The following is a 21,023-nucleotide window of genomic DNA, read 5'->3' as shown; positions in this document are numbered from 1 at the left end:
AGGTGCCTTCAGTTTAATCTACACACTCCACGCTTCAGGAGCCTCTGCTAATGGCCCAGATGAGCTTCTGATGCCCCAGTTGAACTTGTGATGGCCCTGGTGAGTTGCAGCTTGCTGTGGAATAGGTTTATAACCCAACATTTACAGAGTACTTTGTTGTGTTTCTCTGTACAAAGCTACCAGGAGCGGAAGCAAAGTAAAATCATGATTAATGAAAGCCAAAATGATGCATGTTCACAGTACACATTGTAAAGCAAAAAGTTGATGCCTATTCTTCAGTGTTGCCCATCTCACTTCCCCTTTGAAACAGTCTTTTGCTAACGTTGCTGTTGGCACCACACGAAAGCCCTCCTGCTACTCACCCTCCCCACCCCCCCCCCCCGTCCTCATAACACAAACTAGGACCAAGTCCCTTGTGTAACTGGGACTTGCTGATGTCGGGATGGGGGGGTCAGGATGGTCCCACTTATCAGAACCTACAATTTATGGTGCTGATTGTCCATCTGCAGGCTTCCTGACTGCACAATCCTCACGCCCATCAAGGAGGCAATCATTTTATTTAAGAAAGAAATCAAGATGTAAAAGATTCTATATTTATTTTATGCACAAGAAATATAACAGATACTCAGGGGATGATTACAAGGCAGTTTTGAGGGGGTGGGGCTTGTTGCTTTGGGACTTTGTACCTAATTTGTAAGGTGCAAATATATGGGCCCTAACTTTGTGATAAGAAGCTTGGGGAGTCATTCACCATCACCCTGAGGATTTGTTACTGTTCTTGAGCTAAAGCTGGGAAACCATGGCATGTTCTGGGAGAGGATTCAGGCTGCTGTGTACACGTGGTGTGCACCGTGTCCATTGAATTGGGCGGGTGTCACATTGTGTATTGACCATGTGAACAGCAGAAGCAGTGCAGACCATGATACCTCAACGGGCAATGGCTGGAGGCGAGCTTGCTTCACTTGTCGTAGGTACAAGCTACGGGGGCGGGCGAAGCGACAGATTCTCAAACTTTAGCAGTCCCTGTGGTTCCAAGGGCAAGAGAAAGCACAGGTGTAACTAGTGCACCCCCAGTCACAGAGAGAGAGCAACAACTGACCACGGCTCATCCTCCCCAGGAATGAGAATCATGGCAGTGAGAATAAATAGGTATTTTCTTTTAAATATAGATTATTTTTGGCATCTCAGTTAATTTATGCCTCCCTCTCCAGTATCCAGATTGGACATTCTTTGGTCCTTTGAATTAGTCTGTGGGTGCGGAGAGTGGATTTGTCGACGATGCAGGATACACGAAACTTGAAAAGCGCCTGGACTCCTGAATTCCAGGATTTCCCACCTCACATCTGGCAACATCTAAACGAAAAATTTCCGGTTTCCAGTTTCATGTTCTTGAGTTATTTGACAAAGAAGGCAAAAGGCATTGAAAAGAACTGATTTGTTCTCGGTCTGTGGTCGACAATGCAGAACTTGAGCAGGGTGCGTCTCTGAGGAGAACGAATGCAATCCAGCCGACTGGTTCGCGGTTAAGCGGCCATTCAGCCCCTCGAGAGCCTGTTCCGCCAGGAGGGCTGTGGTGGCGGCTGTGGTGTGTTGAAGATGTTTCTGTCGAGGGCTGTTTCACGCACCAAAACTGCTCCACGACCAGGACTTAAGTGACTGGTGGGACAAATGTGGAGTTATCCATATTCTGGTTGCCGAAGCAGTTCAGTGGTAGCACTTTTGGCTTGTGGTTAGGAGGGATCAATCAGGACAGCCAATCCAAACCAAAACATCGCCATGTCACCTGAGTCCCACTCCAGGATTTAAAGGACAGATCTCAAAAAAATAGAAGTGCAAAAAAAAACAGAGAGACGAGAAGTATTAAAGTTGTCAAGTGAGTGATACATTGTAGGAGCAACAACATCCAGCAGGGAGCAAGTCAGTCAACGGAAGAGCAATCTCTCGAAGGATTCTCTGTCACAAAGTTGCTGCAGCTTAAAAGAGGCAAGCTTTCTTCTTTAATTCACTCCTCCTCCACTGGGGCAGTTTATCAAACTCCTTAATTGTCATTCCAAAAACCTCCTGGAATTCCTCAGGGGACAAATGTCTCTGTCGGAGGGAAGAGAAATATTTCAATTATGTGGCGGGGTAAATGTTCAGGAGAAATCGAGCCCACCCCAGTCCCGGCCCAGCTCAGGAGATATCAAACTCCCCCCTCCCCAGTCCCAGCCCCCAGCTCAGGAGATATCAAACTCCCCCCTCCCCAGTCCCAGCCCCCAGCTCAGGAGATATCAAACTCCCCCCTCCCCAGTCCCAGCCCCCAGCTCAGGAGATATCAAACTCCCCCTCCCCAGTCCCGGCCCAGCTCAGTGGATATCAAACTCCCCCTCCCCATTCCCAGCCCAGCTCAGGAGATATCAAACTCCCCCTCCCCATTCCCAGCCCAGCTCAGGGGATATCAAACTCCCCCTCCCCATTCCCAGCCCAGCTCAGGAGATATCAAACTCCCCCTCCCCATTCCCAGCCCAGCTCAGGAGATATCAAACTCCCCCTCCCCATTCCCAGCCCAGCTCAGGGGATATCAAACTCCCCCTCCCCATTCCCAGCCCAGCTCAGGAGATATCAAACTCCCCCTCCCCAGTCCCAGCCCAGCTCGGGAGATATCAAACTCCCCCTCCCCAGTCCCAGCCCAGCTCGGGAGATATCAAACTCCCCCTCCCCAGTCCCGGCCCAGCTCAGGAGAAATCAAACTCCCCCTCCCCAGTCCCAGCCCCCAGCTCAGGAGATATCAAACTCCCCCTCCCCAGTCCCAGCCCCCAGCTCAGGAGATATCAAACTCCCCCTCCCCAGTCCCAGCCCCCAGCTCAGGAGAAATCAAACCCCCACAAGTCCCGGCCCAGTGGATGCTCAGTGCATGAGTTCGAAGCCATTTCCCCCACTTCCTGAGCAACTTGGAGCTATTGCAGAGTTATCAATAAACCACCCATCCAATTTCACTGAATCATCCCTCCTGATTTCCCAACTCCCAGAATCAACCCCCCTGCAGAATCACCCCCACTCCCTGAAATACCCCTGTCCTCGAATCAAACCCTTCGCTGAATCATCCCCTCCCTGAACCGTCCCCACCCCGAATCACATCCTCCCTGAAACACCCCCCTCCCTGTATCACACCCCCTCCCTGATTCACCACCTCCCTGAATCACCCCCCTCCCTGTATCACACCCCCTCCCTGAATCATCCCCTCCCTGAATCATCCCCTCCTTGAACCGTCCCCACCCCGAATCACATCCTCCCTGAGTCACCCCCCTCCCTGTATCACCGCCTCCCTGTATCAACCGCCTCCCTGTATCAACCGCCTCCCTGTATCAACCGCCTCCCTGTATCAACCGCCTCCCTGTATCACCCCCCCTCCCTGTATCACCCCCTCCCTGTATCAACCGCCACCCTGTATCACCCCCCCCTCCCTGTATCACCCCCTCCCTGTATCACCCCCTCCCTGTATCACCCCCTCCCTGTATCAACCACCTCCCTGTATCACCCCCCCTCCCTGTATCACCCCCCCTCCCTGTATCACCCCCTCCCTGTATCAACCACCTCCCTGAATCACCCCCTCCCTGTATCAACCGCCTCCCTGTATCAACCGCCTCCCTGTATCAACCGCCTCCCTGTATCAACCGCCTCCCTGTATCACCCCCCCTCCCTGTATCACCCCCTCCCTGTATCAACCGCCACCCTGTATCACCCCCCCTCCCTGTATCACCCCCTCCCTGTATCACCCCCTCCCTGTATCAACCACCTCCCTGTATCACCCCCCTCCCTGTATCACCCCCCCTCCCTGTATCACCCCCTCCCTGTATCAACCACTTCCCTGAATCACACCCCCTCCCTGATTCATTCCCTCCCTGATTCACCCCCTCCCTGATTCACCTTCTCCCTGAATCATGCCCTCCCTGATTCACCCACCCTTCCTAATTCACCATTCACAGAATCTCCCCCTCCCTGATTCACCCCACTCTCTGAATCACCCCCCCGATTCACCCCTCCCTGAATCACCCCCTCCCTGATTCAACCCCTCCCCGAATCACCCCACTCCCTGAATCACACCCTACCTGATTCATTCCCTCCCTGAATCACCCCCTCCCTGAATCATCGCCCCTCTCTGAATCACTCCCTCCCTGAATCAAACCCCCTTCCTAATTCACCAAACCCAGAATCACACCCTTCCCTGACTCACCCCCTCCCTGAATCAACACCCAGCGATTCACCCCTCCCTGAATCACCCCATCCCTTTATCACGCACCCTCCCTGATTCATTCCCTCCCTGAATCAACCCTCCCTTAATCACCCCCTCCCTGTATCACCCCTCGTCCCTGAATCAACTCTCTCCCTGAATCCATCCTCTCACTGAATCACCCCCTCCCAGATTCCCCCTTCTCTGAATCGCGCCCTCCTGAATCAACCCCCTCCATGTATCACCCCCTCCCTGTATTACCCCCCTTCCTATATCACCCCCCTTCCCTGAATCACCCCCACCCTGAATCACCCCACTCCCTGATTCACCCCTCCCTGTATCAACCCCCTCCCTGATTCACCCCCTCCCTGTATCAACCCCCCTCCCTGATTCACCCTCTCCCTGAATCACCCCCTCCCTGAATCACCCCCTCCCTGAATCACCCCCCCTCCCTGATTCATTCTCTCCCTGAATCACCCCTCCCTGAATCACCCCTGAATCACATCCTCCATGTGTCACCCCCCTCCCTGAATCACTCCCCGTCCCTGAATAAAACCCCTCCCTGAATCAGTTCCTCCCTGATTCACTCCCTCCCTGAATCACCCCCCCTCTCTAATTCGCCCCTCCCTGAATTAGCAACTCCCAGAATCACCCCCTCCCAAAATCAGCCACGCCCACTGTTTCACCCCCCTCCCTGAATCACCCCCTCCCTGTATCACCCGCCCTCCCTGCATCACCCCCCTCCCTGAATCACCCCCTCCCTGAATTACCCCCCCTCCCTGCATCACCCCCCTCCCTGAATCACCCCCTCCGTGATTCACCCCTCCCTGAATTAGCAACTCCCTGTATCACCCAGAATCACTCCCTCCCAAAATCAGCCACGACCACTGTTTCACCCCCCTCCCTGAATCACCTCCTCCCTGTATCACCCGGCCTCCCTGCATCACCCCCCTCCATGATTCACCCCCTCCCTGAATTACCCCCCCTCCCTGAATCAACCCCCTCCCTGAATCACTCCCCCTTCCCTAATTCACCACTCCCTGAATCAACCCCCCTGCCTGAATCACCACCTCCCTGAATCACTCCCCTCCCCGGTTCAACCCCTCCATGAATCACCCCTTCCCTGTATCACCCGCCCTCAGTGCATCAGCCCCCTCCCTGATTCACCCCCTCCCTGAATTACCCCCCTCCCTGAATCACCGCCTCCATGATTCACCCCTCCCTGAATTAGCACCTCCCTGTATCACCCGCTCCCTCCCCGATTCACCCCCTCCCTGAATCACCCACCCCTCTCCAATTCACCCCTCCCTGAATCACCCCCTCCCTGATTCACCCCCTCCCTGAATCACCCCGCTCCCTGAGTCAACACTCCTCCCTGATTCATTCCCTCCCTGAATCAAACCCCTCCCTGAATCACCCCTCCCAGAATCATTCCCTCCCTGAATCAACCCCCTCCCTGATTCATTCCCTCCCTGATTCATTCCCTCCCTGATTCAAACCCCTCCCTGAATCACCCCTGCCAGAATCATTCCCTCCCTGATTCAACCCCCTACCTGATTCATTCCCTCCCTGAACCACCCCAATCACTGATTCATTCGCTCCCTGTATCACCCTCACTCCGAGATTCATCCTGTTCCTGAATCACACCCGCTCCTTGATTCACCGCCTCCCTGAATCACTCACCTCCCCGATTCACCCCCTTCATGAATCAAACCCACCCTGAATCACCCCCTCCCTGAATCCATCCCCTCCCTGAATCACTTCCTCCATGATTCATTCCCTCCCTGAATCACCCCCTCCCTGAATCACCCCCCTGCCTAATTCACCATCTTCCTGTATCACCCCACCTCCCTGAATCAACCCTCTCCCTGAATCTATCCCCTCCCTGTATCACCCCCTCCCTGATTCACCCCCCTCTCTGAATCACTCCCTCCCTGAATTACCCTCCCTTCCTAATTCACCATACCCTGAATCACCTCCTCCCTGATTCACCCCTTCCCTGAATCAACCCCCCCGATTCACCCCCGCCCTGAATTACCCCCTCCCAGAACCACCCCATCCCAAAATCACCCCCGCTCCCTGATTTACCCCTTCCCTGAACCACCCCCTCCCTGAATCATCCCCTATCCCTGATTTACCCCTCCCTGAATCAACCCCCTCCCTGAATCAACCCCCTCCCTGAATCAACCCCCTCCCTGAATCAACCCCCTCCCTGAATCAACCCCCACCCTGAATCAACCCCCACCCTGAATCAACCCCCTCCCTGAATTACCCCCCTCCCTGAATTACCCCCCTCCCTGAATTACCCCCCTCCCTGAATCCACTCTCTCCCTGAATCACTCCCTCCCTGAATCACCCCCTCCCTGAATCAACCCCCTCCCTGAATCACCCCTCCCCTCTGAATCGCCCCCTTCCCTGAATCACCCCCTCCCTGAATCACCCCACTCCCTGAATCACCCCCTCCCTGAATCACCCACCTCCCTGAATCACCCCCCTCCCTGAATCACCCCCCTCCCTGAATCACCCCCCTCCCTGAATCACCCCCTCCCTGAATCACCCCCTCCCTGATTCACCCCCTCCCTGATTCACCCCCTCCCTTATTCACCCCCTCCCTGATTCACCCCCTCCCTGATTCACCCCCTCCCTGATTCACTCCCTCCCTGAATCAACCCCTCCCTGAATCAACCCCTCCCTGAATCAACCCCTCCCTGAATCACTCCGTCCCTGTATCACCCGTCCTCCCTGAATCAACCCTCCCTGAATGAACTCTCTCCCTGAATCCATCCCCTCCCAGATTCCCCCCTTCTCTGAATCGCGCCCTCCTAAATAACCCCCTCCCTGTATGACCACTCCGCCCTGATTCAGCCCTCCCTGAATCAGCCCCCTCCCTGAATCAGCCCCCTCCCTGAATCAGCCCCCCTCCCTGAATCAGCCCCCTCCCTGAATCAGCCCCCTCCCTGAATCAGCCCCCTCCCTGAATCAGCCCCCTCCCTGAATCAGCCCCCTCCCTGAATCAGCCCCCTCCCTGAATCACCCCCCTCCATGAATCACCCCCCTCCCTGAATCAACACTCCTCCCTGATTCATTCCCTCCCTGAATCAAACCCCTCCCTGAAACACCCCTCCCAGAATCATTCCCTCCCTGAATCAACCGCCTCCCTGATTCATTCCCTCCCTGAATCAAACCCCTCCCTGAATCACCCCTCCCAGAATCATTCCCTCCCTGATTCAACCCCCCTCCCTGATTCATTCCCTCCCTGAACCACCTCCATGATACATCATGTTCCTGAATCACCCCCTCCCTGAATCCATCCCCTCCCTGAATCACTTCCTCCCTGATACACGCACCTCCCTGAATCAACACCATCCCAAAATCAGCCCCGCTCCCTGTTTCACCCCCTCCCTGAATCACCCCCTCCCTGTATCACCCGCCCTCAGTGCACACCCCCACTCCCTGATTCACCCCCTCCCTGAATCACCCCCCTCCCTGTATCACCCGCTCCCTCCACGATTCACCCTCTTCCTGAATCACCCACCCCTCTCCAATTCACCCCTCCCTGATTCATTCCCTCCCTGTATCACCCCCTCCATGATTCACCCCCTCTCTGAATCACTCCCTCCCTGAATTACCCTCCCTAATTCACCATTCCCAGAATCACCTCCTCCCTGATTCACCCCCTCCCAGAACCACCCCATCCCAAAATCACCCCCGCTCCCTGATTCACCCCGTCCCTGAATCATCCACCCCTCCCTGATTCACGCCTCCCTATATCACCACACCACCCTGATTCATTCCCTCCCTGAATCACCCCCCTCCTTGAATCACCCCCCTCCCTGAATCACCCCCCTCCCTGAATCACCCCCCTCCCTGAATCACCCCCCTCCCTGAATCACCCCCCTCCCTGAATCACCCCCTCCCTGAATCACCCCCTCCCTGAATCACCCCCTCCCTGAATCATCCTCCTCCCTGAATCCAACCCCTCCCTGAATCAACCCCCTCCCTGAATCAACCCCCTCCCTGAATCAACCCCCTCCCTGAATCAACCCCATCCCTGAATCAACTCCCTCCCTGATTCACCCCTCCCTGAATCACCCCCCCTCCCTGATTAACCCCCTCCCTGAATCACCCCACTCCCTGAATAACCCCCCTCCCTGAATTACTCCCTCCCTGAATCCAACCCCTCCCTGAATCAACCCCCTCCCTGAATCAACCCCCTCCCTGAATCACCCCCTCCCTGAATCACTCCCCTCCCTGAATCACTCCCCTCCCTGAATTACCCCCTCTCTGAATCATCCTCCTCCCTGAATCACTCCCTCCCTGAATCACCTCCCCCCTGAATCCAACCCCTCCCTGAATCCAACCCCTCCCTTAATCACTCCCTCCCTGAATCAAACCCTCCCTGAATCAACTCCCTCCCTGAATAACCCCCCTCCCTGAATCAGCCCGTTCCCTGAATCACCCCCTCGCTGTATAACCCCTCCCCTCTGATTCGCCCCCTTCCCTGAATCGCCCCCTTCCCTGAATCACCCCATCCCTGAATCACCCCCCTCCCTGAATCACCCCCCTCCCTGAATCACCCCCCTCCCTGAATCACCCCCCTCCCTGAATCACCCCCCTCCCTGAATCACCCCTCCCAGAATCATTCCCTCCCTGAATCAACCACCTCCCTGATTCATTCCCTCCCTGAATCACCCCTCCCAGATTCATTCCCTCCCTGAACCACCCCAATCGCTGATTCATTCGCTCCCTGTATCACCCTCACTCCGTGATTGCACCTGTTCCTGAATCACCCCCACTTCCTGAATCACCCACTTCCTGAATCACCCCCTTCCTGAATCACTCCCCTCCCCGATCCACCCCCTCCATAAATCAACCCCTCCCTGAATCACCCCCTCCCTGAATCCATCCCCTCCCTAAATCACTTCCTTCCTGATACACGCACCTCCCTGAATCAACACCCTCCCAAAATCAGACCCGCTCCCTGTTTCACCCCCTCCCTGAATCACCCCCTCTCTGTGTCACCCGCCCTAAGTGCATCACCCCCCTCCCTGATTCACCCCCTCCCTGAATCACCCCCCCTCCCTAATTCACCCCTCCCTGAATCACCGCCTCCCTGATTCATTCCCTCCCTCAATCACCCCCTCTCTGAATCACCCCCCTGCCTAATTCACCTTCTTCCTATATCACCCCTCCTCCCTGAATCAACCCTCTCCCTGAATCTATCCCCTCCCTGTATCACCTCCTCCCTGAATTCACCCCCTCTCTGAATCACCCCCACCCTGAATTACCCCCTCCCAGAACCACCCCATGCCAAAATTACCCCCGCTGCCTGATTCACCCCTTCCCTGAATCACCCCCTCCCTGCTTCACCCCTCCCAATATCACCACCCCACCCTGACTGATTCCCTCCCTGAATCAACCCCCTCCCTAAATCAACCCCCTCTCTGAATCACCCTCCTCCCTGATTCATTCCCTCCCTGAATCACCCCCTCCCTAAATCAACCCCCTCCCTGAATCACCCCCTTCCCTGAACCACCACCCTCCTTGAATCACCCTCCTCCATGAATTACCCCCTCTCTGAATCACCCTCCTCCCTGAATCACTCCCTCCCTGAATCACCTCCCCCCTGAATCACCCCTCTCCCTGAATCACCCCCCTCCCTGAATCACCCCCCTCCCTGAATCACCCCCCTCCCTGAATCACCCCCCTCCCTGAATCACCCCCCTCCCTGAATCACCCCCCTCCCTGAATCACCCCCTCCCTGAATCACCCCCCTCCCTGAATCACCCCCCTCCCTGAATCACCACCCTCCCTGAATCACCCCCCTCCCTGAATCAACCCTCTACCTGAATCACCCCCTCCCTGATTCACCTCCCCCCCGCGTATCACCCACTCCCTGAATCACTTCCTTCCTGAATAACTCCATCCCTGAATCAAAGCGCTCCCTGAATCACCCCCTCCCTGTATCACCCCTCCCCTCTGAATTGCCCCCTTCCCTGAATCACCCCCCTCCCTGATTCACCCCTCCCCGTATCACCCCCCCTTCCTGATTCATTCCCTCCTTGAATCCCCCCCCTCCCTGAATCAACACTGCTCCCTGAATCAACCCCCTCCCTGAATTACCCCCTCCCTGAATCATCCTCCTCCCTGAATCCAACCCCTCCCTGAATCAACCCCCTCCCTGAATCAGCCCGTTCCCTGAATCACCCCCTCCCTGAATCACTCCCCTCCCTGAATTACCCCCTCCCTGAATCACTCCCCTCCTGAATTACCCCCTCTCTGAATCATCCTCCTCCCTGAATCACTCCCTCCCTGAATCACTCCCTCCCTGAATCACCTCCCCCCTGAATCCAACCCCTCCCTGAATCCAACCCCTCCCTTAATCACTCCCTCCCTGAATCAACTCCCTCCCTGATTCACCCCTCCCTGAATCACCCCCCCTCCCTGATTAACCCCCTCCCTGAATCACTTCCTTCCTGAATAACCCCCCTCCCTGAATCAGCCCGTTCCCTGAATCACCCCCTCGCTGTATAACCCCTCCCCTCTGATTCGCCCCCTTCCCTGAATCGCCCCCTTCCCTGAATCACCCCATCCCTGAATCACCCCCCTCCCTGAATCACCCCCCTCCCTGAATCACCCCCCTCCCTGAATCACCCCCCTCCCTGAATCACCCCCCTCCCTGAATCACCCCCCTCCCTGAATCACCCCACTCCCTGAATCACCCCCTCCCTGTATAACCCCTCCCCTCCGAATCGTCCCCTTCCCTGAATCACCCCCCTCCCTGAATCACCCCCCTCCCTGAATCACCCCCCTCCCTGTATCACCCCCCTCCCTGAATCACCCCTCCCAGAATCATTCCCTCCCTGAATCAACCACCTCCCTGATTCATTCTCTCCCTGAATCACCCCTCCCAGATTCATTCCCTCCCTGAACCACCCCAATCGCTGATTCATTCGCTCCCTGTATCACCCTCACTCCGTGATTGCACCTGTTCCTGAATCACCCCCACTTCCTGAATCACCCACTTCCTGAATCACCCCCTTCCTGAATCACTCCCCTCCCCGATCCACCCCCTCCATAAATCAACCCCTCCCTGAATCACCCCCTCCCTGAATCCATCCCCTCCCTAAACCACTTCCTTCCTGATACACGCACCTCCCTGAATCAACACCCTCCAAAAATCAGACCCGCTCCCTGTTTCACCCCCTCCCTGAATCACCCCATCTCTGTGTCACCCGCCCTCAGTGCATCACCCCCCTCCCTGATTCACCCCCTCCCTGAATCACCCCCCCTCCCTAATTCACCCCTCCCTGAATCACCGCCTCCCTGATTCATTCCCTCCCTCAATCACCCCCTCCCTGAATCACCCCCCTGCCTAATTCACCTTCTTCCTGTATCACCCCTCCTCCCTGAATCAACCCTCTCCCTGAATCTATCCCCTCCCTGTATCACCTCCTCCCTGAATTCACCCCCTCTCTGAATCACTCCCTCCCTGAATTACACCCCCTTCCTATTTCACCATTCCCTGAATCACCTCCTCCTTGATTCACCCCCTCCCTGAATCACCCCCTCGATTCACCCCCACCCTGAATTACCCCCTCCCAAAACCAGCCCATGCCAAAATTACCCCCGCTGCCTGATTCACCCCTTCCCTGAATCACCCCCTCCCTGCTTCACCCCTCCGCTCTGAATTGCCCCCTTCCCTGAATCACCCCCCTCCCTGATTCACCCCTCCCCGTATCACCCCCCCTTCCTGATTCATTCCCTCCTTGAATCCCCCCCCTCCCTGAATCAACACTGCTCCCTGAATCAACCCCCTCCCTGAATCAACCCCCTCCCTGAATCAACCCCCTCCCTGAATCAACCCCCTCCCTGAATCAACCCCCTCCCTGAATCGACCCCCTCCCTGAATCGCACCCTCCCTGAATCGCCCCCTCCCTGAATCGCCCCCTCCCTGAATCGCCCCCTCCCTGAATCACCCCGCTCCCTGAAGCACCCCGCTCCCTGAAGCACCCCGCTCCCTGAATCACTTCCTCCATGAATCACCCCCTCCCTGATTCACCCCTCCCTGAATCACCCCCCTCCAAGTTCCATTCCCTCCCTGAATCACACCCCTACCCTGATTCACCCCCCTCCCCGAATCACCCCCTCCCTGAATCACCCCCCCCGATTCATTCCCTCCCTGAATCATCCCCTCCCTGAGTCACCCCCCCCTGCCTAATTCACCTCCTTCCTGTATCACCCCTCCTCCATGAATCACCCCGTTCCTGTATCACCCCCCTCCCTGAATCACCACCTCCCTGATTCACCCCTCCCTGAATCACCCCCCTCCTCTGTATCACCCCCCTCCCTGTATCACCCCCCTCCCTGTATCACCCCGCTCCCTGTATCAACCCACTCCCTATATTGCACCCCCTCCCTGAATCGACCCCTCCCTGATTCACCACCTCCCTGAATCACCCCCACCCTGAATCACCCCCCTTCCTGATTCACCCCTCCCTGTATCAGCCCCCCTCCCTGAATCAAACCCCTCCCTGAATCAAACCCCTCCCTGAATCAAACCTCTCCCTGAATCAAACCCCTCCCTGAATCACCCTCCTCCCTGAATCACCCCCCTCCCTGAATCACCCCCCTCCCTGAATCACCCCCCTCCCTGAATCACCCCCCTCCCTGATTCATTCCCTCCCTGAATCACCCCCTCCCTGAATCACCCCCCTCCCTGATTCATTCCTTCCCTGAATCACCCCCCTACCTGATTCATTCCCTCCCTGAATCACCCCCCACCCTGAATCACCCCCTCCCTCATTCACCCCTCCCTGTATCAGCCCCCCTCCCTGATTCATTCCCTCCCTTTATCACCCCCACTCCGTGATTTACCGCCTCCCTGAATCAATCCCCCTCCGTGAATCACTCCCTCCCTGATACACCCACCTCCCTGAATCAACCCACTCCCTAAATCAATCCCTCCCTGCATCACCCTGCTTCCCTGATTCAACTCCTCCCTCAATCACCCCATCCCTGAATCAAACCCCCAATTCACCAATCACAGAATCACCCCCTTCCTGATTCATTCCCACCCTGAATCATCCCCTCCCTGAATCAGTTCCTCCATGAATCACTTCCTCCATGAATCACCTCTCCCTGATTCACTCCCTCCCTGAATCACACCCCCTCTCTAATTCACCCCTCCCTGAATCACCCCCTCCCTGAATCACCTCCCTCCCTGAATCACCTCCCTCCCTGAATCATCCCCTCCCTGAATCAGTTCCTTCATGAATCACCCCCTCCCTGAATAACCTCCCTCCATGAATAACCCCCTCCCTGAATCACCTCCCTCTCTGAATCACACCCTCCCTGAATCAGTTCCACCATGAATCACTCCCTCCCTGATTCACTCTCTCTCTGAACCACCCCCCTCTTTAATTCCCCCTTCCCAGAATCACCCCCTCCCAAAATCAGCCCCGCTCCCAGTTTCACCCCCTCCCTGAATCACCCCCTCCGTGTATCACCCCCCTCCCTAATTCCCCCCATCCTGAATCACCCCCTCCCAAAATCAGCCCAGTTTCACCCCCTCCCTGAATCACCCCCTCCGTGTATCACCCCCCTCCCTAATTCCCCCCATCCTGAATCACCCCCTCCGTGATTCATTCCCTCCCTGAATCATCCCCTCCCTGAATCACCCCCCCCCCTGCCTAATTCACCTCCTTCCAGTATCACCCTTCCTCCCTGAATCAACCTTCTCCCTGAATCCATCCCCTCCCTGTATCACCCCCTTCCTGATTCACCCCCTCCCTGATTCACCCCCTCCCAAAATCACCCCCACTCCCTGAATCAACCGCTCCCAGAATCTATCCCCTCCCTGAATCACTCCCTCCCTGAATCACTCCCTCCCTGAATCACCCCCTCCCTGATACACCCAACTCCCTGAATCAACACCCTCCCTGATTCACCCCCTCCCTCAATCACTCCCTCCCTGAATCAAACCCCCCAATTCACCAATCACATAATCACCCCCTCCCTGATTCGCTCCCTCCCTGATTCGCTCCCTCCCTGATTCGCTCCCTCCCTGAATCATCCCCTCCATGAATCAGTTCCTCCATGAATCACTTCCTCCATTAATCACCCCCTCCCTGATTCATTCCCTCCCTGAATCACCCCCCTCTCTAATTCACCCCTCCCTGAATCACTTCCTCCCTGATTCACTCCCTCCCCGAATCACCCCGACTCTCTAATTCACCCCTCCCTGAATTACCCGCTCCCAGAATCACCCCCTCCCAAAATCAGCCCCGCTCCCTGTTTCACCCCCTCCCTGAATCACCCTCTTCCTGTATGACCCGCCCTCCCTGCATCATCCCCCTCCCTGAATTACCCCCCTCCCTGAATTACCCCCCTCCCTGATTCACCCCCTCCCAGAATTAGCCCCCTCCCTGAATCAACCCCCTCCCTGAATCACCCCCCTCCCTAATTCATCCGGCCCTGAATCACCCCCTCCGTGATTCACCCCTCCCTGAATTAGCACCTCCCTGTATCACCCGCTCTCTGATTCATTCCCTCCCTGAATCAACCCCTCCCTGAATCAAACCCTCCCTGAATCAACCCCTCCCTGAATCAACCCCTCCCTGAATCTATCCCCTCCCTGTATAACCCCCTCCCTGATTCACCCCCTCTCAGAATCACTCCCTCCCTGAATTACCCTCCCCTTCCTAATTCACCATTCCCTGAATCACCTCCTCCATGATTCACCCCCTTTCCGAATCAACCCCCCTCCCCCCAGATTCAACCCTCCCTGCGTCACCCCCTCCCAGAATTAACCCCTCCCAAAATCACACCCGCTCCCTGATTCACCCCTTCCCTGAATCATCCCCTCCCAGAATCCCCCCCTCCCTGAATCAACACTCCTCCCTGAATCATTCCCCCTCCTTGAATCACCCCCCTCCCTGAATCACCCCCTCCCTGAATCACCCCCTCCCTGAATCACCCCCTCCCTGAATCACCCCCTCCCTGAATCAACCCCTCCCTGAATCACCCCCTTCCCTGAATCACCCCCTTCCCTGAATCACCCCCTTCCCTGAATCACCCCCTCCCTGAATCACTTCCTCCATGAATCACTTCCTCCATGGATCACCCCCTCCCTGAATCCATCCCCTTCCCAGAATTACCCCCTCCCAAAATCAGCCCCGCTCCCAGTTTCACCCCCTCCCTGAATCACCCCCTCCCTGAATCACCCGCCCTCCCTGAATCACCCCCTCCCTGAATCACCCGCCCTCCCTGAATCAACACCCTCCCTGAATCACCCCCCTCCCTAATTCACCCCTCCCTGAATCAACCCCTCCCTAATTCACCCTCCCTGAATCACCCCCTCCCTGAATCACTCCCCCTGCCTGATTCACCCTCCCTATACCTCCCCGCCGCCCTGATTCATTTCATCCCTGAATCACCCCCCATCCCCGAATCAAAACTCCTCCCTGAATCACCCCCTCCCTGTATCACCCCCTCCCTCTATCACCCCCTCCCTAATTTACCCCTTCCCTGTATCACCCCCCTCCCTGAATCACTCCCTCCCTGAATCACTCCCTCCCTGAATCACCTCCTCCCTGAATCACCCCCTCCCTAATTCACCCCCTCCCTGTATCACCCCCCTCTCTGTATCACCCCCTCTCTGTATCACCCCCCTCCCTGTATCACCCCCCCTCCCTGTATCACCCCCCTCCCTGTATCACCCCACTCCCTGTATCACCCCCTCCCTGAATCACTCCCTCCCTGAATCACTCCCTCCCTGAATCACTCCCTCCCTGAATCACTCCCTCCCTGAATCACCTCCTCCCTGAATCACTCTGTCCCTGTATCACCCGTCCTCACTGAATCAACCCTCCCTGAATGAACTCTCTCCCTGAATCCATCCCCTCCCTGAATCACCCCCCTCCCTGAATCACCCCTCCCAGATTCATTCCCTCCCTGAACCACCCCATTCGCTGATTCATTCGCTTCCTGTATCACCCTCACTCCGTGATTCATCCTGTTCCTGAATCACCCCCACTTCCTGAATCACCCCCTTCCTGAATCACTCCCCTCCCCGATTCACCCCCTCCATGAATCAACCCCTCCCTGAATCACCCCCTCCCTGAATCCATCCCCTCCCTAAATCACTTCCTCCCTGATACACGCACCTCCCTGAATCAACACCATCCCAAAATCAGCCCCGCTCCCTGTTTCACCCCCTCCCTGAATCACCCCCTCTCTGTGTCACCCGCCCTCAGTGCATCACCCCCCTCCCTGATTCACCCCCTCCCTGAATCACCCCCTCTCTGTGTCACCCGCCCTCAGTGCATCACCCCCCTCCCTGATTCACCCCCTCCCTGAATCACCCCCCTCCCTAATTCACCCCTCCCTGAATCACCGCCTCCCTGATTCATTCCCTCCCTGAATCATCCCCTCCCTGAATCACCCCCTTGCCTAATTCACCTTCTTCCTGTATCACCCCTCCTCCTAATTCACCTTCTTCCTGTATCACCCCTCCTCCCTGAATCATCCCTCTCCCTGAATCTATCCCCTCCCTGTATCACCCCCTCCCTGATTCACCCCCTCTCTGAATCACTCCCTCCCTGAATTACACCCCCTTCCTAATTCACCATTCCCTGAATCACCTCCCCCTTGATTCATCCCCTCCCTGAATCAACCCCCCCCGCCCCGATTCACCCCCACCCTGAATTACCCCCTCCCAGAACCACACCATCCCAAAATTACCCCCGCTGCCTGATTCACCCCTTCCCTGAATCACCCCCTCCCTGCTTCACCCCTCCCTATATCACCACCCCACTCTGATTCCCTCCCTGAATCAACCCCCTCCCTAAATCAACCCCCTCCCTGAATCACCCCCCTCCCTGAATTAGCCCCTCTCTGAATCACCCTCCTCCCTGATTCATTCCCTCCCTGAATCACCCCCTCCCTAAATCAACCCCCTCCCTGAATCACCCCCTTCCCTGAATCACCCCCCTCCATGAATTACCCCCTCTCTGAATCACCCTCCTCCCTGAATCCAACCCCTCCCTGAATCCAACCCCTCCCTGAATCCAACCCCTCCCTGAATCCAACCCCTCTCTGAATCCAACCCCCCTCCCTGAATCCAACCCCCTCCCTGAATCCAACCCCCCTCCCTGAATCCAACCCCCCTCCCTGAATCCAACACCCCTCCCTGAATCCAACCCCCCTCCCTGAATCCAACCCCCCACCCTGAATCCAACCCCCCACCCTGAATCCAACCCCCCACCCTGAATCCAACCCCCTACCTGAAATCCAACCCCCCCACCCTGAATCCAACCCCCCACCCTGAATCCAACCCCCCACCCTGAATCCAACCCCCCACCCTGAATCCAACCCCCCACCCTGAATCCAACCCCCCACCCTGAATCACCCCCCCTTCCTGATTCATTCCCTCCTTGAATTCCCCCTCCCTGAATCAACACTGCTCCCTGAATCAACACTGCTCCCTGAATCAACACTGCTCCCTGAATCAACACTGCTCTGAATAAATGTCCCTGAATCAATCCCCTCCCTGAATCAACCCCCTCCCTGAATCACCTCCTCCCTGAATCACCCCCTCCCTGAATCACCCCCTCCCTGAATCACCGCCTCCCTGAATCACCCCCTCCCTGAATCACCCCCTCCCTGAATCACCCCCTCCCTGAATCACCCCCTCCCTGAATCAACCCCCTCCCTGAATCACCCCCCTCCAAGTTCCATTCCCTCCCTGAATCACACCCCTACCCTGATTCACCCCGCTCCCCGAATCACCACCTCGCTGAATCACACCCCCCCCCCCGATTCATTCCCTCCCTGAATCATCCCCTCCCTGAGTCACCCCCCCTGCCTAATTCACCTCCTTCCTGTATCACCCGTCCTCCCTGAATCAGCCCTCCCTGAATCACCCCCTCCCTGTATCACCCCGCTCCCTGTATCAACCCACTCCCTATATTGCACCCCCTCCCTGAATCGACCCCTCCCTGATTCACCACCTCCCTGAATCACCCCCCACCCTGAATCACCCCCCTCCCTCATTCACCCCTCCCTGTATCAGCCCCCCTCCCTGATTCATTCCCTCCCTTTATCACCCCCACTCCGTGATTCACCGCCTCCCTGAATCAATCCCCCTCCGTGAATCAATCCCTCCCTGATACACCCACCTCCCTGAATCAACCCACTCCCTAAATCAATCCCTCCCTGCATCACCCTGCTTCCCTGATTCAACTCCTCCCTCAATCACCCCATCCCTGAATCAAACCCCCAATTCACCAATCACAGAATCACCCCCTTCCTGATTCATTCCCACCCTGAATCATCCCCTCCCTGAATCAGTTCCTCTATGAATCACTTCCTCCATTAATCACCCCTCCCTGATTCACTCCCTCCCTGAATCACACCCCCTCTCTAATTCACCCCTTCCTGAATCACCCCCTCCTTGAATCACCCCCTCCCTGAATCACCTCCCTCCCTGAATCGTCCCCTCCCTGAATCAGTTCCACCATGAATCACTCCCTCCCTGATTCACTCCCTCTCTGAACCACCCCCCCTCTCTAATTCCCCCTTCCCAGAATCACCCCCTCCCAAAATCAGCCCCGCTCCCAGTTTCACCCCCTCCCTGAATCACCCCCTTCCTGTATCACCCCCCCTCCCTAATTCCCCCCCTCCTGAATCACCCCCTCCATGATTCATTCCCTCCCTGAATCATCCCCTCCCTGAATCACCCCCCCTGCCTAATTCACCTTCCTGTATCACCCCTCCTCCCTGAATCAACTTTCTCCCTGAATCCATCCCCTCCCTGTATCACCCCCTTCCTGATTCACCCCGCTCTCTGAATCATTCCCTCCCTGAATTACCCTCCCTTCCTAATTCACCATTCCCTGAATCACCTCCTCCCTGATTCACCTCCTCCCAAAATCACCGCCACTCCCTGAATCAACCGCTCCCAGAATCTATCCCCTCCCTGAATCACTCCCTCCCTGAATCACTCCCTCCCTGAATCACTCCCTCCCTGAATCACTCCCTCCCTGAATCACTCCCTCCCTGAATCACTCCCTCCCTGAATCACTCCCTCCCTGAATCACTCCCTCCCTGAATCACTCCCTCCCTGAATCACTCCCTCCCTGAATCACTCCCTCCCTGAATCACTCCCTCCCTGAATCACTCCCTCCCTGATAGACCCAACTCCCTGAATCAACACCCTCCCTGAATCAACCCCCTCCCTAAATCAATCCCTCCCTGCATCACCCTGCTTCCCTGATTCACCCCCTCCCTCAATCACTCCCTCCCTGAATGAAACCCCCCAATTCAGCAATCAAATAATCACCCCCTCCCTGATTCATTCCCTCCCTGATTCATTCCCTCCCTGATTCATCCACTCCCTGAATCATCCCCTCCCTGAATCAGTTCCTCCATGAATCACTTCCTCCATTAATCACCCCCTCCCTGATTCACTCCCTCCCTGAATCACCCCCCTCTCTAATTCACCCCTCCCTGAATCACTTCCTCCGTGAATCACTTCCTCCATGAATCACTTCCTCCCTGATTCACTCCCTCCCCGAATCACCCCGACTCTCTAATTCACCCCACCCTGAATTACCCGCTCCCAGAATCACCCCCTCCCAAAATCAGCCCCGCTCCCTGTTTCACCCCCTCCCTGAATCACCCTCTTCCTGTATGACCCGCCCTCCCTGCATCACCCCACTCCCTGAATTATTCCCCTCCCTGATTCACCCCCTCCCAGAATTACCCCCCTCCCTGAATCAACCCCCTCCCTGAATCACCCCCCCTCCCTAATTCACCCCGCCCTGAATCACCCCCTCCGTGATTCACCCCTCCCTGAATTAGCACCACCCTGTATCACCCGCTCCCTGATTCATTACCTCCCTGAATCAACCCCTCCCTGAATCTATCCCCTCCCTGTATAACCCCCTCCCTGTGTAACCCCCTCCTCTCAGAATCACTCCCTCCCTGAATTACCCTCCCTTCCTAATTCACCATTCCCTGAATCACCTCCTCCATGATTCACCCCCTTCCCGAATCAACCCCCCACCGATTCACCCCTCCCTGCGTCACCCCCTCCCAGAATCAACCCCTCCCAAAATCACACCCGCTCCCTGATTCACCCCTTCCCTGAATCATCCCCTCCCAGAATCCCCCCCCTCCCTGAATCAACACTCCTCCCTGAATCATTCCCCCTCACTGAATCACCCCCTTCCCTGAATCACCCCCTTCCCTGAATCACCCCCTTCCCTGAATCACCCCTCCCTGAATCACCCCCTTCCCTGAATCACCCCTCCCTGAATCTCCCCTCCCTGAATCACCCCCTTACTGAATCAACCCCCTCCCTGAATCACGCACCCCTCCCTGATTCATTCCCTCCCTGAATCACCCCCTCCTGGATCTCCCCCTCCCTGAATCACTTCCTTCCTGAATCAGCCCCTCCCTGAATCAACCCCCTCTCTAATTCACCCCTCCCTGAATCACTCCCCTCCCTGATTCGCCCCCTCCCGTAATCACCCGTGTCCCTAATTCAGCCCTCCCTGCATCACCCCCTCCCTGTTTCAAACTTCCTCCCTGAATCACACTCTCCCTGAATCACATCCCTTCCCTAATTCACCAATCCCTGAATCACCCCCTCACTAATTCACCCCCCTCCCTGATTCACCCTCCCTGATACGCTCCCCCTCCCTGATTCACCCTCCACCAAATCTCCCCCTCCCTGTATCACCCACCCTTCCTGATTCACCCGCTTGAATCACCCCCTCCCTGTATCACCCCCCTCCCTGTGTCACCG

General features: G+C 56.6%; 2 protein-coding genes across 2 annotated transcripts in view; both read right to left on the bottom strand.

Moving 5' to 3' along the window:
* The window catches only part of ikbkb (inhibitor of nuclear factor kappa B kinase subunit beta), a 505,718-nt gene that overhangs the window by 351,789 nt on the left and 132,906 nt on the right, over positions 1-21,023 (bottom strand). The window lies entirely within an intron of this gene.
* The window catches only part of dmtn (dematin actin binding protein), a 90,336-nt gene continuing 69,892 nt past the window's right edge, over positions 580-21,023 (bottom strand). The window contains exon 18 of the mRNA XM_078565679.1: positions 580-2,088. Coding sequence (XP_078421805.1) covers positions 1,975-2,088 — 114 coding nt within the window. The 3' untranslated portion in view covers positions 580-1,974. The remainder of the gene's footprint in view (positions 2,089-21,023) is intronic.

This window comes from Cetorhinus maximus, chromosome 20 (genome assembly GCF_964194155.1).
Source record: "Cetorhinus maximus chromosome 20, sCetMax3.hap1.1, whole genome shotgun sequence".
Taxonomy (NCBI): domain Eukaryota; kingdom Metazoa; phylum Chordata; class Chondrichthyes; order Lamniformes; family Cetorhinidae; genus Cetorhinus; species Cetorhinus maximus.
Note: the sequence above shows the minus strand (reverse complement) of the source record. Positions and strands in the feature narration are given on the sequence as shown.